Source organism: Micropterus dolomieu, linkage group LG01, assembly GCF_021292245.1.
Source record: "Micropterus dolomieu isolate WLL.071019.BEF.003 ecotype Adirondacks linkage group LG01, ASM2129224v1, whole genome shotgun sequence".
Taxonomy (NCBI): domain Eukaryota; kingdom Metazoa; phylum Chordata; class Actinopteri; order Centrarchiformes; family Centrarchidae; genus Micropterus; species Micropterus dolomieu.
Genome location: NC_060150.1, coordinates 66,683 through 83,116, shown reverse-complemented (window position 1 = coordinate 83,116; position 16,434 = coordinate 66,683). Strand labels below are relative to the sequence as shown.

Genomic DNA, 16,434 nt, shown 5'->3' with positions numbered 1-16,434 from the left:
TGTTATTAACCTGTCTGCCTGTCTGTCTGTCTGCTATTAACCTGTCTGTCTGTCTGCTATTAACCTGTCTGTCTGTCTGTCTGTTATTAACCTGTCTGCCTGTCTGTCTGTCTGCTATTAACCTGTCTGTCTGTCTGCTATTAACCTGTCTGTCTGTCTGTCTGTTATTAACCTGTCTGCCTGTCTGTCTGTCTGCTATTAACCTGTCTGTCTGTCTGCTATTAACCTGTCTGTCTGTCTGTCTGTTATTAACCTGTCTGCCTGTCTGTCTGTCTGCTATTAACCTGTCTGTCTGTCTGCTATTAACCTGTCTGTCTGTCTGTCTGTTATTAACCTGTCTGCCTGTCTGTCTGTCTGCTATTAACCTGTCTGTCTGTCTGCTATTAACCTGTCTGTCTGTCTGTCTGTTATTAACCTGTCTGCCTGTCTGTCTGTCTGCTATTAACCTGTCTGTCTGTCTGCTATTAACCTGTCTGTCTGTCTGTCTGTTATTAACCTGTCTGCCTGTCTGTCTGTCTGCTATTAACCTGTCTGTCTGTCTGCTATTAACCTGTCTGTCTGTCTGTCTGTTATTAACCTGTCTGCCTGTCTGTCTGTCTGCTATTAACCTGTCTGTCTGTCTGCTATTAACCTGTCTGTCTGTCTGTCTGTTATTAACCTGTCTGCCTGTCTGTCTGTCTGCTATTAACCTGTCTGTCTGTCTGCTATTAACCTGTCTGTCTGTCTGTCTGTTATTAACCTGTCTGTCTGTCTGTCTGTTATTAACCTGTCTGCCTGTCTGTCTGTCTGTTATTAACCTGTCTGCCTGTCTGTCTGTCTGTTATTAACCTGTCTGCCTGTCTGTTATTAACCTGTCTGCCTGTCTGTCTGTTATTAACCTGTCTGCCTGTCTGTCTGTCTGTTATTAACCTGTCTGTCTGTTATTTGCCTGTCTGTCTGTCTGTCTGTTATTAACCTGTCTGCCTGTCTGTCTGTCTGTTATTAACCTGTCTGTCTGTTGTTAACCTGTCTGTTTGTTATTAACCTGTCTGCCTGTTATTAACCTGTCTGCCTGTTATTAACCTGTCTGTCTGTTATTTGCCTGTCTGTCTGTCTGTTATTAACCTGTCTGTCTGTCTGTTATTAACCTGTCTGTCTCTTACAACCTGTCTTTCTGCAGAAGTTCAGAAGAAGAGTTCAGGAGTCAACCCAGATGCTCAGAGAACTCGAGATTTCTCTTCGCACAAACCACATCGGGTACCTGTCTGTCTGAATACCATCTGATGCTCCTGGACGCTGCCTGGACCATAATATTTATTATTGTTAATACATTATTGTCTGTCTCTCTAACCTGTCTCTCTTTCTCTGTAGGTGGGTCAGGGAGTTTCTGAATGAGGAGAATCGCGGGCTGGATGTTCTGGTTGAGTATCTGTCCTTCGCTCAGTACGCCGTCACGTAAGTGTGAACAAGATGAACATGTCACACTGTGCACATACACGTGTATATATACTGTACATGTACGTGTAAAACAGTAATGTTACTTTCTCACAGTCTGACAGACAACACTTGTACAATCTCAGGTCAGCTGGTCTTAAGACTGAAGCTGGTCTGTCGTTGTGAAATAAAGTATGAACAGGTGACTCTGGACTGTGGTAGTACAGATGGTCCAGAAACGTCTCCACGTGGCTCCACGTCTTTTCTCTAGTCGTAGTTCTGTTGAGTACACCAGGAAGTCACATGTTTAGGTGATGAGGTCATAGTTCTGATCCTGGATGCTGATGAAGCTGTAACACCTGTCTGTGTGTTCAGGTTTGACGGTGAGCAGTCGGAGGCCGGAGGTGAGGTCTCGTCCATAGACTCTCCCTGGAGTCGGTCCATAGAGGATCTCCATGGTGACTGCAGCCTCCCGTCCCCGTCCTCCTCTGCACCGCGAGCAGCTCGTCACTCCATCAGGTAATGAATCCAAAACTAAATCTAAAACTGATGAACTCACCACACTTCGGATTCTGACGGTGTTTCTGTGTTTGTAGTTCAACTCTGGTGACTCGATCCAACACTCTGCCTAGTCGTCGAACTCTGAAGAACTCGCGACTCGTCTGTAAGAAAGACGACGTTCACGTCTGCGTCATGTGTCTAAGAGCGATCATGAACTACCAGGTAATTGACTGTCACCAACTCTAAATCTGGTCCAGTGGTCTGATCCGGTACAAATCCACTGATCTTTGTGTCCTCCTCTTCCTTAGTATGGATTCAACATGGTGATGTCCCATCCTCACGCTGTCAATGAAATCGCCCTCAGCCTGAACAACAGGAACCCCAGGTCAGTACTACACAAGGCGCCAGAGTCTTTTTTTGGCCAAGCTACTATGTTTCAGCCAGGACACAACTGAACAGCAGGTGTTTCTGTTGCGTTTCATTCATTTAACATGAAGGTGTTAATTTGAGGTCAGTAGCCGTCTTGTATTATAGAGACTGCTCATGGAGCTGCACCTTTTGCTACCTTGGCAGGTAATTTGGTGAGTTTTCATGTTGAGATTCAGTCTTTCGACCACTATTTCAACATTTTTTATGACTATGACTTTTATGAATTAGATTTTTAATTGATTTATGGCATGGATTTTTGGTTTTGTTATTTAAAGTTAATTTAGAACAATGTTTGGAACACTGAGTGTGTTAAATAAATTAATCTGATGTTTGCAGTTCTTAAAGTGAGGTGGAACTACCACTTCTTCAGTGCCCAAGACTTTTAACGTGGAAACGCCGACACACAGCCGAGCTGAAAGAATAAAGCTGATATTTTCATACAGCTCATAAGAACACTTGAAATCAGCACATTATTATAGACTAGTGTTTATTTAGGCATTCACACTGTCTCCTTGCACGTGTCAGCTGCAGCCGTGCTACTTAGACTGTGTCGTATCACTTTGCTCCTGGTTTGTAAAATATGGCGCTCTCATTCCAGTAGACTTGTTCAAGGCTGTGATTGGTCATCTGCTGCTGACTCCACCTCTTTTATGTGAACATGCTCATGTCTGGATTGGGAAGTTCTAGGTCAGTTTACCGAGTTGATAACCAGCTTCGTGGGACTAGTTATCCCGATCCCGATTGTTAGGGTTAGTGAAGCCAGATAACGAAAAGAGATCCTGGGTATGTTGAACTGGCTTCGTGGTGCAGGCCCCAGGTTTAATGAAACAGAACACAGAATACATGAAGTACCTATCTGCTGACCTGTCTGTCTCTCTACCTGTCTGCTGACCTGTCTATCTACCTGTCTCTCTGCTGAACTGTCTCGCTACCTGTCTATCTGCTGACCTGTCTATCTACCTGTCTATCTGCTGACCTGTCTCTCTACGTGTCTGCTGACCTGTCTATCTGCTGACCTGTATCTCTACGTGTCTGATGACCTGTCTTTCCACTTGTCTGCTGACCTGTCTATCTGCTGACCTGTCTTTCTACCTGTCTCTCTGCTGACCTGTCTTTCTACCTGTCTCTCTGCTGACCTGTCTATCTGCTGACCTGTATCTCTACGTGTCTGCTGACCTGTCTATCTACCTGTCTCTCTGCTGAACTGTCTCGCTACCTGTCTATCTGCTGACCTGTCTATCTACCTGTCTATCTGCTGACCTGTCTATCTACCTGTCTATCTGCTGACCTGTCTGTCTACCTGTCTGCTGATCTGTCTATCTGCTGACCTGTCTCTCTATGTGTCTGCTGACCTGTCTATCTGCTGACCTGTATCTCTACGTGTCTGCTGACCTGTCTCTCCACTTGTCTGCTGACCTGTCTATCTGCTGACCTGTCTCTCCACTTGTCTGCTGACCTGTCTATCTGCTGACCTGTCTCTCCACTTGTCTGCTGATCTGTCTATCTGCTGACCTGTCTGTCTGCTCACCTGTCTATCTGATGACCTGTCTCTCCACTTGTCTGCTGACCTGTCTGTCTGCTGACCTGTCTATCTGCTGACCTGTCTCTCTACGTGTCTGCTGACCTGTCTATCTGCTGACCTGTCTCTCTACTTCTGCTGACCTGTCTCTCTACGTGTCTGCTGACCTGTCTCTCTACGTGTCTGCTGACCTGTCTATCTGCTGACCTGTCTATCTGCTGACCTGTCTCTCTACGTGTCTGATGACCTGTCTCTCCACTTGTCTGCTGACCTGTCTGTCTGCTGACCTGTCTATCTGCTGACCTGTCTCTCCACTTGTCTGCTGACCTGTCTATCTGCTGACCTGTCTATCTGCTGACCTGTCTCTCCACTTGTCTGCTGACCTGTCTATCTGCTGACCTGTCTGCTGACCTGTCTATCTGCTGACCTGTCTCTCCACTTGTCTGCTGACCTGTCTATCTGCTGACCTGTCTGCTGACCTGTCTATCTGCTGACCTGTCTCTCCACTTGTCTGCTGACCTGTCTATCTGCTGACCTGTCTGTCTGCTCACCTGTCTATCTGCTGACCTGTCTCTCCACTTGTCTGCTGACCTGTCTATCTGCTGACCTGTCTCTCCACTTGTCTGCTGACCTGTCTTTCTGCTCACCTGTCTATCTGCTGACCTGTCTTTCTACCTGTCTCTCTGCTGACCTGTCTCTCTATGTGTCTGCTGACCTGTCTATCTGCTGACCTGTATCTCTACGTGTCTGCTGACCTGTCTCTCCACTTGTCTGCTGACCTGTCTATCTGCTGACCTGTCTCTCTACTTGTCTGCTGACCTGTCTCTCCACTTGTCTGCTGATCTGTCTATCTGCTGACCTGTCTGTCTGCTCACCTGTCTATCTGCTGACCTGTCTCTCTACGTGTCTGCTGACCTGTCTCTCCACTTGTCTGCTGACCTGTCTATCTGCTGACCTGTCTCTCTACGTGTCTGCTGACCTGTCTCTCTACGTGTCTGATGACCTGTCTATCTGCTGACCTGTCTATCTGCTGACCTGTCTCTCTACGTGTCTGCTGACCTGTCTCTCTACGTGTCTGATGACCTGTCTATCTGCTGACCTGTCTCTCTACGTGTCTGCTGACCTGTCTCTCTACGTGTCTGATGACCTGTCTATCTGCTGACCTGTCTCTCTACGTGTCTGCTGACCTGTCTATCTGCTGACCTGTCTCTCTACGTGTCTGCTGACCTGTCTCTCTACGTGTCTGCTGACCTGTCTATCTGCTGACCTGTCTCTCTACGTGTCTGCTGACCTGTCTCTCTACGTGTCTGCTCACCTGTCTATCTGCTGACCTGTCTCTCTACGTGTCTGCTGACCTGTCTCTCTACGTGTCTGCTCACCTGTCTATCTGCTGACCTGTCTATCTGCTGACCTGTCTCTCTACGTGTCTGCTGACCTGTCTCTCTACGTGTCTGCTGACCTGTCTATCTGCTGACCTGTCTCTCTACGTGTCTGCTGACCTGTCTCTCCACTTGTCTGCTCACCTGTCTATCTGCTGACCTGTCTCTCTACGTGTCTGCTGACCTGTCTCTCCACTTGTCTGCTCACCTGTCTATCTGCTGACCTGTCTCTCTACTTGTCTGCTGACCTGTCTATCTACCTGTCTCTCTGCTGACCTGTCTCTGTCTCTCAGGACGAAGGCTCTGGTGTTGGAGTTATTGGCAGCGGTGTGTTTGGTCAGAGGAGGACATGAGATCATCCTGTCGGCCTTCGACAACTTCAAAACTGTAAACAACAACAACACACAGTGTCAACACACTACACACACACTATACACACAGTACAGACACAGTAGTATACTGACCCAATAATGATCTAATGAAGATCTAATGGTGATCTAATCGTGATCCAATAGTGATCTAATGATGATGTAGTGATCTAATAATCATCTAAAAGTCATCTAATTGTGTCCCAATAGTTACCTAATGATGACCTAATAGTGAGCTAATAGTGACCTAATGGTGATCTACCTCCACAACCTGTCCTCCACTCACTTTGTCTCAGTGGAAGCATCCGCTCTACCTCCCCTCAACACATTCTCCTCACTGAGGTCAATGATGTCGCCCAGTCTGTGCTCTACACTGAGCTGGTGCCTGGATAGCCTGTGTCCTCTATCTACCAAGCCTGCTCGCCCGAACCAGCCCCACCTGTGGCTAACTGATACCATCCAAAGGCTGCATACTGATCTCAGAGCCGCTGAAATAAAATGGTGAAAAAACAAAGACCTTAAGGCAACCAAATGCTCCTATCCTCCTTCTCAACCATCACTCCAACCAGGGTGGTGGGAAACTTGGGTGTCCTGATTGATGACCAGCTGTCCTTTTCAGACCATGTTGCTGCTGGTCTCTCAGTCGTGCCGCTTTGCTCTGTACAACATAAGAAAAAATCAGGCCCAACCTCACTCAGTACGCCTGGTTTCTGATCAGCCCAAAAGGACTCATGTCTCTCCATTACTCAGTGACCTCCACTGGCTCCCCGTTCCTAACGCTGCATACAGAGTGACTACTGATTCTGATTCTGACTACTGTTCTGCACCATCTACCTAAACTCCATAATCCAAGCCTACGTTTCTTCTGGGCCACGACGCTCCTCCAACGAACGCCGCCTGGCTCTGCCATCCCTTCACACAAAGCAATCTCAGTCCCTGTTCTCATCTGTGACACCACGAAGGTGGAACGAGCTACCACACGCCATCAGAGCAGGGGCGTCCCTCTCTAACTTCAAGAAAATGCTGAAAACTCTTCAGAGAACACTTCCTCTTATAACACCTCTAACTCCTAACATGCACTTCCTGTGTTCTTCTTCTATCCCCTTACATTTCTCTTGTATTGGTTGCACTTTTTGTTAACTTACTTCTTTCCCTAGGTATTCACCCCATTGATGCCATACATACCATTAGCTCTTACTAGTATTTATTGCGGCCCCTACTAGAAAGTATTGTCAGTTGTAGATCGCGTACTGTATTTGATGCTCTGTTAATGCTTGTATGTCGATCCTCAAATGTTTGGATAAAAGCGTCTGCCAAATGAGTAAATGTATATGTATATCTAAAAGGGGTTCTAATGGCGATCTGTTAATGATCTAATGGTGACCTTATGGAGATCTAACAGTGATCTAGTAGTGATCTAATAGTGATGATGAGGAAGTAACTTATGACTTGGCTTTTTCGAACAGTTCTGCTGACAGTGTTTACTTTAACTGTGACATCATGACTTTTCACATGATTAGGTCACCGGCTGTATGACTTCTTTGTTGGTGCCCGAGCTCTCGAGCAATCACAGAATCAACAGCTGTTCACACATGTGTACTAATACACTGTATGTATGAGTGGTCATGTACATGCATGGTAGACTGGATGGGACAAGTGTTGTTGATTGGTTAATTGATTGATCTGTTGCAGGTGTGTTCAGAGACGATGCGTTTTGAGAAGCTGATGGAACATTTTAAGAACGAAGACGACAACATCGACTTTTTGGTATGGTGACTTTTATCTGAACTGTCAGTCCTTCCTGTTGGATTCATTCTAGACTTCATAGTGTTAGGAAACATTATTTTAACTTTAGGGTTACCTGAACATAACTTACCTGTGATCCAGGCTTAATTAGCTTGTGTCTGTCTGTGGTTGTCAGGTGGCCTGTATGCAGTTCATTAACATCGTGGTTCACTCGGTAGAGGACATGAACTTCAGAGTCCACCTGCAGTATGACTTCACTAAACTCAACCTGGACGAGCACCTGGAGGTAACTAGGACACAAGATCCACTCCCAGCCAATCACATGTGGGCTGATGATTAAAGGATAAGTGTATTATTAACCTGTCTCTCTACCTGTCTCACCTCAGAGGCTGAAGCACACAGAGAGCGACAGGCTTCAGGTCCAGATTCAGGCCTACCTCGACAACGTGTTTGACGTCGGGACGCTGCTGGAGGATGCTGAGACCAAAACTGCTGCTCTGGAACGAGTGGAGGAGCTGGAGGAGAGCCTGGGCACGGTAAGAAAGACAGGTGGAGAGAGAGACAGGTGGAGAGACACATAAACCAGGAGAAAGAAGAACCAAACCTACTGCTCTGGAACGCGTTTAGGATCTGGAGGAGAGCCTGGACACGGTAAGACAGACAGGTGGAGAGACAGACAGGTGTACTGACTTGTCTTTCTCTGTCCTCAGATGTCAGAGCGGCTTCTGGATGTGGAGAACGAAGCGATGCTGAAGATCGTCGAACTGGAGAAGCAGCTGATGCAAACCAACAAGGAACTAGACCACATCCGGGTCAGTGCTGTTACCATGGAAACAAACATTTACATTTACATTACATTTACATTTATTCATTTAGCTGACGCTTTTATCCAAAGCGACTTACAATTGCTATATTTATGTCAGAGGTCGCACGCCTCTGGAGCAACTAGGGGTTAAGTGTCTTGCTCAGAGACACATTGGTGGATGGGTCACAGTGGGGGAACCCAGGTCTCTCACACCAAAGGCAGGCAATCTTATCCATCTTATCCATTGCACCATCAACACCCCGTCACCTAGTCACCATGGAGACAGAAAATGCTAATGAGAGATATTAAAGAACCGTCTTGTGTCTCCATTCCTGTTTGAAGATACCAGGCTGAAACACCCGAGCCCCTGTCAGGTGGAACGACAAGTGAAGAAGTGAAATGCTGAGAATGTCTTGCATTGTAGCTGAATATTTTATGGTGTAAACATGTTTTGATGGTATTTCAAGATACCAATTTTAGGTCCCAAAAGGTACTGAATAGTTTCCGTAATGCAAACATTCTGTAAAGGTGCCCTTAAATGTTCCTTTACTGTTACTGAAGGTTCTGAAAACGTTCAGTAAACGCGATGGAAGTATCCAAATAGGACAAAAAATAACATTCTAGGTCAACACCTAAATGTTCTGCAAATGTTTTGGGAATGTTGTGTAGAGACCTAGAGGGAATGTCCAAGAGGGCAGCTGAAGATATATTTATATTCTATGGTAATGGTTCCTTACACATTTCCAGGACGTCCTGAATGGACTATCAAATAACGTTCCCCAACCCTTTAAAGAACTCCACAACGTGACCGCCTCGGAACATTCTAGGAACATTAAAGGGCGACGTCCTTGATACCAGTGGGGATGTTCTCAGGACGTTCTGGGAATGTAAAAGTTTAGCTGGGTCTCTACCTGTCAGCTGACCTGTTTTTGAAAGTTCAGATAAAATAGTCTCAGGTGTGTTTCAGGAAATTTAAAGTCAGAAAAACGCTTTGGTGGATCTGTTTAATGCTTTCAGTGTCAGAATCCCGGAACTGGGCTGTTCACTGATTCAGTTCTCAAAATCTGAGAACTGGACCTGCTCAATTCTTTTGGTCTCAGAATCTTAGAACTGGACCTGTTCAATTCTTCAGTTCTGAGAATCTGAAAACTGGACCTGTTCACTGGTTCAGTTCTGAGAATCTGAAAACTGGACCTGTTCACTGGTTCAGTTCTGAGAATCTGAGAACTGGACCTGCTCAGACCTGTTCAATGCTTCAGTTCTGAGAATCTGAAAACTGGATCTGTTCACTGGTTCGGTTCTCAGAATCTCAGAACTGGACCTGCTCAGACCTGTTCAATGCTTCAGTTCTGAGAATCTGAAAACTGGACCTGTTCACTGGTTCGGTTCTGAGAATCTGAAAACTGGACCTGTTCACTGGTTCAGTTCTGAGAATCTGAGAACTGGACCTGCTCAGACCTGTTCAATGCTTCAGTTCTGAGAATCTGAAAACTGGACCTGTTCACTGGTTCAGTTCTGAGAATCTGAGAACTGGACCTGCTCAGACCTGTTCAATGCTTCAGTTCTGAGAATCTGAAAACTGGACCTGTTCACTGGTTCGGTTCTCAGAATCTGAGAATTCTTTGGGTCTCAGAATCTGAGAACTGGAACTGTTGAGAAAAAAGTTTGCAAATGTTGAAGTTTTTTTCTCTGTGACACTGTAAACACGTGTGGGACTCACAGGTGTTCAGTGGTTTTCCTCCAACAATACCTTCATACTTCTGACCTCTTACACCACCTAACTGTAAGCTGTGCAGCAACATGTTGTACTGTCTCTCTTAACACACCTGTTACATGTGCAGGATGTGTACGCAAGCACTAACTCTCAGGTGCACACCTTGCGGCGGATGGTTCGGGAGAAGGACCAAACAATCCGGCGCCAAAGTCGTCTGGAGCGTCAGGCTCAGGAGGCCCAGCAGGCCGGAGGACCTGGAGCTCCTCAACCCCAGAGAGGAGAGGGGGATGGGGGGGTGGCTGACTCCGCCTCACCTTCACCTCCACCCTGTCCTAACCTGTCCCCTAGGTGAGAGACGCCGCCGTTTACGAGACTAAGTCAGAGAGTAGCTGGTGAACATTTAGCAGCTAAAGAGTCAGATGTGTCCTTCAGGAGGTGCTGGAGACCAAACACAGAGCTAACATAGAGAGAAACATGACTGACCAAGAAGCAGCTGTAGCTGCTGGAGGTCGTTCACTCAGAGGGGCTACACATTCAGCGCTGCCCACCACCCAAAACAGCAAGAATCTATGAACTGTTGACAGCTGGATAGCATTGTGGTCAAACTACGTTAGGCTAGCCAGAACCACAGAGACACGGCTAAGCACTCTGGTATAACAACAACAACAATTAGTCATTTGGCTGATGCTTTTATCCAAAGCAACTTACAATTGCAATTTCAGACGTCACACGTCACTGGAACAGAATCACTGCTTGTCTTTTCCTGCCACAGAGCAGGACTGGAGGGTCACTGCTCACCCCTATAAAGGACCAATAAAAGAGTTCTGAAGTTTGCCCAAAGTAATTAGTGACTGCTTTGTGCCAGCTGAAAACTGTTTGCTAACATGTTAGCCACAACTACTTAATGATAATAAGCCAGACTGTGTTGTGTTTACAGACTTGTTGATTTCTGCTGGCTAAAAAAAAATTATTAATTAATTTAACAGAACTCAGCTCTAAATAAGTTCAGCCACAAAAAACCTCGAACATTTATTTTCACAGTCCAGAGACCGTGGCCTATCACAGCATGGGACCGGGGATAGGCGGAGCTCCAGACATGCCGCCCCCGCCCCCGCCCCCGCCTCCACCACCAATGCCAGGCACAGGTAAGTTTCAGCTCCACCAGTCCGGGCGCTGCAGTAACTACCTGATACTGAATTCCTGCTAAAAGGTGCTACTTCTGCTACCACATCCTTCTAGTACTCCAAGTGAACATCACTTCCAGTATGATACTAAACTTAAACAACACCTGTTTTTGCTTCTTCTCTTCTTTCAAGTCTCCAATGGGTCGTACCCTGCACCCCCCCCCCCCCCCCCTCCCCCTCCCCCTCCTCCCCCTCCTCCCCCCTGTCGGACCAGCGAGCTCTCATCCTCTGTCCCCATGCCCCCCCCCCCTCCCCCTGTGGCCCCGCCTCTCCCGGGGTCAGGGGGGTCGCCCACAGTCATCTTTAACTCGGGACTTGCAGGTGAGACTGATGCGTTCACAGGCTGCAGAGAAAGTAGGGAAGATAAACACTCACTTTCAGTTAAAAGTCTCACATTCAAAGACAAATTGAGAAATAACCAACCCAGGCTGAACTAACCACACCCACCAGTGATGTCACTGCAGTGATGCTTTCTGTTAACATCACTAATGTCTTAATAGGGTTACCTAGTACATCTGAGGTCAACGTTTTTAATGCACACATCATTTTAACTGATACTGTCCGTCTGTTGTCCGAGTTTCTGTTGATGTGGAAGATGTTTCTAAGAACCATCTGATGAGCAGGGATGTTAATGTCTTACTGACGCCTCCTCCTCTGAAAGGAAGCTGGCCTGGTTCTCACTGAGCTGCTGTTTACTGGGTTAGGGTAAAAGTCATGATCTGTCGCTCAGCCTGGTGTTTGCTGCAGCTTAACACGTTCGTTCATCACAAACACCGGAGTCACAGCTGTTCTGTTTATTTATCACAAGAGTTCTTTCATGCTACAAGTGAAATCTGACCTGTTGTGAATTTAATGATACTAATGTTGTGTTTTCTCTCTTTTTGCTGACAGAGGGTCCTCTCAAGTTATTCTGTACGTTTACTTACACTCTTTCTATCTTTCCATTCCTCCATCATCCCTCTGGAAACCTCTCCTTGACACTAAGCCCCACCCATCAGCCTCCAGCACAGCCAGCGATTAGCTGGTTTGTTGACCTCTTTAGTTTGGTCAGAGTGAAGGTGAACAGGATATAAAGTCAAATGAAAGATTCTCTGTGCGAGCTGAAAATGTTTTAACTTGACTTGATCAATGGATCATCCATGTGGAGAGAAAAGAGCAGAAACTGAGAGAAATAAAAGAGTAGTAGAGAAGTTAGAGAACCGTTCTGAGATCAAAGTCTGATCAGGGTTAGAGAACAGATCTGAGATCACAGTCTGATCAGGGTTAGAGAACAGATCTGAGATCAGTCACAGTCTGATCAGGGTTAGAGAACAGATCTGAGATCAGTCACAGTCTGATCAGGGTTAGAGAACAGATCTGAGATCAGTCACAGTCTGATCAGGGTTAGACAAAAGCGGTGCAAAATTTATCAACACAGAACTGTGACTGGTCGTCTTGGTAGCACTGCATTTCCTCCAAGCCCACAGGAAGTGCTTCGTACTTTAAAGTAAATTTTACTCGTGGCCAAACTAGCGGCTGTCACACAGTGCATCAATATTTTTGAGCGTCACCCCGCCACATGACACGTTTCACTATCAGAGTTTGATCCATTTAATCGACAACAGTAGCATTTTGGCAGAGTAATTGCAGAACAATGCAGACACAAGTATAAATGCGTGGTTACTTGCATAGCTCACACTGTAGGATTAAGGGCAGGGGTATAAAACCATGACCCCAGCCTCCCCTCCAGGCTGTTATCAGTCTAAGTCTGGTTTAATAGCATATGAGCTTCTGGTACCTTTGGATGGGGTTCAGGGTTCAGGGTTAACCCCCCCCTTCTGTAGTCAGATCATTCTCCGAGTAAATCTGCAATGGACAACCTGTCTCCCTGCTCACCTGTCCCTCTCTCACTACTGCGCAGCGGTGAAGATAAAGAAGCCCATCCAGACGAAGTTCAGGATGCCGGTGTTGAACTGGGTCGCCCTGAAGCCGAGTCAGATCAACGGGACTGTGTTCAATGACATCGACGATGAGTCCATTCTCCAGGTAAGTAAAGAGACGCTCTGAATGAAGTTCAGTTATTGGCGTGATAAAGTCTGTGAAGGTTCTCAGTCATCGAAGTCCAAGAAAGTTGCCCTTGACCTTAACCTTCCTTGTATACCAGACAACCCTAAACTGGGTCAAGAAGGAGAGGAGCTGCTGAGGAGTCAGTTTATTTGTTAACTCACAGCAATAAGAGTGAGTGGTTGACCTTTTTTAACCCTGGGTTTCACCTGCCAGGCTGCCATGTCTTAGTGCTGGATGGTGTCAGGACTGAACGGCCTGAAGGAAAGCCTGAAACGCAGTAATCAGGGCTGACATTTCTACATTTTCAAGAAGAGTGCTCCTAAAAAGACTAATACTTCTCATCCTCCCGTCTGTCTGTCTCTCATGACCTGGATCTGGAGGTTTGAGGAGCTGCTTAACTACCTGTTTCTCCCTCTATAAACCTGCCTCACTCTCAGGACCTGGATGTGGAGGGATTTGAGGAGCTGTTCAAGACGAAGGCTCAGGGTCCAGCGGTGGACTTGACTCTGTCCAGACAGAAGCTTCCTCAGAAAGCTCCGTCCAAAGTCTCTCTGCTTGAGGCCAACAGAGCCAAAAACCTGGCCATCACCCTCAGGAAGGCCGGCCAAGGGCCAGAGGTCATCTGCCGGGCCATCCACACGTAAGTCACAGTCCACCAGTACCAATAACACAAGCATCATTTCCTCCACCTGTAACTCTACTAGAGACAAACTCTATGAGTAGCAGGGTGTCCTAACCAGAACCAGGCTGCAGCAGGGTCAGGCTGACTGAGGCAGAACGTCGGCACACTTAACGCCGTTCTGACAGCAGACAATCAGATCTGAGCAGTACAAGACAAGACTGCTTGGTTTTATTTCATGGGTGCAGAGTCGGACCCAGTAGTCACTCTGTATGCAGCATTAGGGACTTGAATTTGATTCTGGAGGCCACGGGGAGCCAGTGGAGGTCACTGAGTAATGAAGTGACATGAGTCCTTTTGGGCTGATCAAAAACCAGACGTGCTGCTGCGTTCTGAACCATTTGTAAGGGTTTCACCGCACAAGCTGGAAGACCTGATAGGAGGTCAGTGCCGTAGTCGAGATGAGAGGTAACCACGGCCTGTATCAGAAGCTGGGTGGCGTACTGAGTGAGGTTGGGCCTGATTTTCCTTATGTTGTACAGAGCAAAGCGGCACGACTGAGAGACCAGCAGCAACATGGTCTGAAAAGGACAGCTGGTCATCAATCAGGACACCCAAGTTTCCCACCTCCCTGGTTGGAGTGATGGTTGAGAAGTCAGTTTGTAGTTTGATGTTATGGTGGATAGATTGCTTGGCTGGAATGACCAAGAGTTCAGTCTTAGAGAGGTTTAGTTGAACGTGGCGAGGGTTAGGTGTGGTCACTGTTTTGCATTCGGTGGCACAGTTTCGGACAAGAACGAGGTCAAGGAGTACCTTGCCAGCTTTGTGGGTCGGGGGGCTGAGAAACCGTTCTAGATCAAAGGATTCACTTAGACAAATCAAACTCAGCAGACTTCCTGTCTCTGGTTCATCAGAGACAGGAAGTCTGCTGAGTTTGATTTGTCTAAGTGAATGTTCACGTTACCGAGCACAAGTAACAGACAGTCATGCTCTGGGATTGAAGACAGCAATGTATCTAGCTCCTCTACAAAGTCACCTATTTGTCCTGGTGTACATTATATCACAATCACGGAGACTTTTACTGGAGCGGTCACCGAGACAGCATGATATTCAAAGGAGGCATATTGATTTGGGGCTAGCTGCAAATGAAGTAGTGTGAGTCCAACTGCCAACAGGTGCATTAGAACTGATTGCACCCAGCTGAGAGATCGCCCTCCGGAACAGATCACATGTTAGTGTGTGTCACTGTCACTTTCGTCAGACCAAACTAAACAAAATATATTTCTCAAGGACCTAGATGACTAAACCGAGACGATGACAAGGCGGTTAACCTCAGACGTGTGTTCTGATTGGCTACCTGGAGACTCCCTACTGCAGTGCTTTAGCAGTTCTACATATAAAGTTCTGGTTCAGATTTAAAGGACTCCCTGTACCTGAACAGTCTGGTTTGTGTTTCTGCAGGTTTGACCTGCGAACAGTCCGGGTCGACTTTGTGGAGTGTCTGATGCGTTTCCTGCCGACGGAGGCAGAGGTGAAGCTTCTACGGCAATACGAGAGGGACAGAAAGCCTCTGGAGGCTCTGAGCGACGAAGACCGCTTCATGATGCAGTTCAGTCGTATCGAAAGACTCAGTCAGCGCATGTCCATCATGACCTTCATGGGCAACTTCACTGACAACGTCCAGATGTTAACGCCGGTAAGACAGACAGACAGGTGGAGAGTTAAACAGACAGACAGGTAGAGACAGACAGGTGGAGAGTTAAACAGACAGACAGGTAGAGACAGACAGGTGGAGAGTTAAACAGAAAGACAGGTAGAGACAGACAGGTGGAGAGTTAAACAGACAGACAGGTGGAGACAGACAGGTGGAGAGTTAAACAGATAGACAGGTAGAGAGTTAAACAGACAGACAGGTAGAGACAGACAGGTGGAGACAGACAGGTGGAGAGTTAAACAGACAGACAGGTAGAGACAGACAGGTGGAGACAGACAGGTGGAGAGTTAAACAGACAGACAGGTAGAGACAGACAGGTGGAGACAGAAACAGACAGACAGGTAGAGACAGACAGGTGGAGAGTTAAACAGACAGACAGGTAGAGACAGACAGGTGGAGAGTTAAACAGAAAGACAGGTGGAGACAGACAGGTGGAGAGTTAAACAGACAGACAGGTAGAGACAGACAGGTGGAGACAGACAGGTGGAGAGTTAAACAGACAGACAGGTAGAGACAGACAGGTGGAGAGTTAAACAGAAAGACAGGTGGAGACAGACAGGTGGAGAGTTAAACAGACAGACAGGTGGAGACAGACAGGTGGAGAGTTAAACAGATAGACAGGTAGAGAGTTAAACAGACAGACAGGTAGAGACAGACAGGTGGAGACAGACAGGTGGAGAGTTAAACAGACAGACAGGTAGAGACAGACAGGTGGAGACAGACAGGTGGAGAGTTAAACAGACAGACAGGTAGAGACAGACAGGTGGAGAGTTAAACAGACAGACAGGTAGAGACAGACAGGTGGAGACAGACAGGTGGAGAGTTAAACAGAAAGACAGGTAGAGACAGACAGGTGGAGACAGACAGGTGGAGAGTTAAACAGACAGACAGGTAGAGACAGACAGGTGGAGAGTTAAACAGACAGACAGGTAGAGACAGACAGGTGGAGACAGACAGGGGGAGAGAGAAACAGACAGACAGGTAGAGAGAGAAAGGG

At 46.9% G+C, this 16,434-nt stretch overlaps 2 protein-coding genes across 2 annotated transcripts in view; one reads left to right on the top strand and one right to left on the bottom strand.

The window, feature by feature from the left end:
- Positions 1-10,048, top strand: part of LOC123971967 (formin-like protein 2) — a 17,056-nt gene extending 7,008 nt beyond the window's left edge. The window contains exons 4-13 of the mRNA XM_046051107.1: positions 1,160-1,236; positions 1,351-1,434; positions 1,789-1,932; positions 2,010-2,136; positions 2,223-2,299; positions 5,535-5,628; positions 7,302-7,376; positions 7,531-7,641; positions 7,742-8,167; positions 10,002-10,048. Of these exons, the coding sequence (XP_045907063.1) occupies positions 1,160-1,236; positions 1,351-1,434; positions 1,789-1,932; positions 2,010-2,136; positions 2,223-2,299; positions 5,535-5,628; positions 7,302-7,376; positions 7,531-7,641; positions 7,742-7,936 (984 nt within the window). The 3' untranslated portion in view covers positions 7,937-8,167; positions 10,002-10,048. The remainder of the gene's footprint in view (positions 1-1,159; positions 1,237-1,350; positions 1,435-1,788; positions 1,933-2,009; positions 2,137-2,222; positions 2,300-5,534; positions 5,629-7,301; positions 7,377-7,530; positions 7,642-7,741; positions 8,168-10,001) is intronic.
- Positions 1-16,434, bottom strand: part of LOC123971238 (NLR family CARD domain-containing protein 3-like) — a 427,855-nt gene that overhangs the window by 392,639 nt on the left and 18,782 nt on the right. The window lies entirely within an intron of this gene.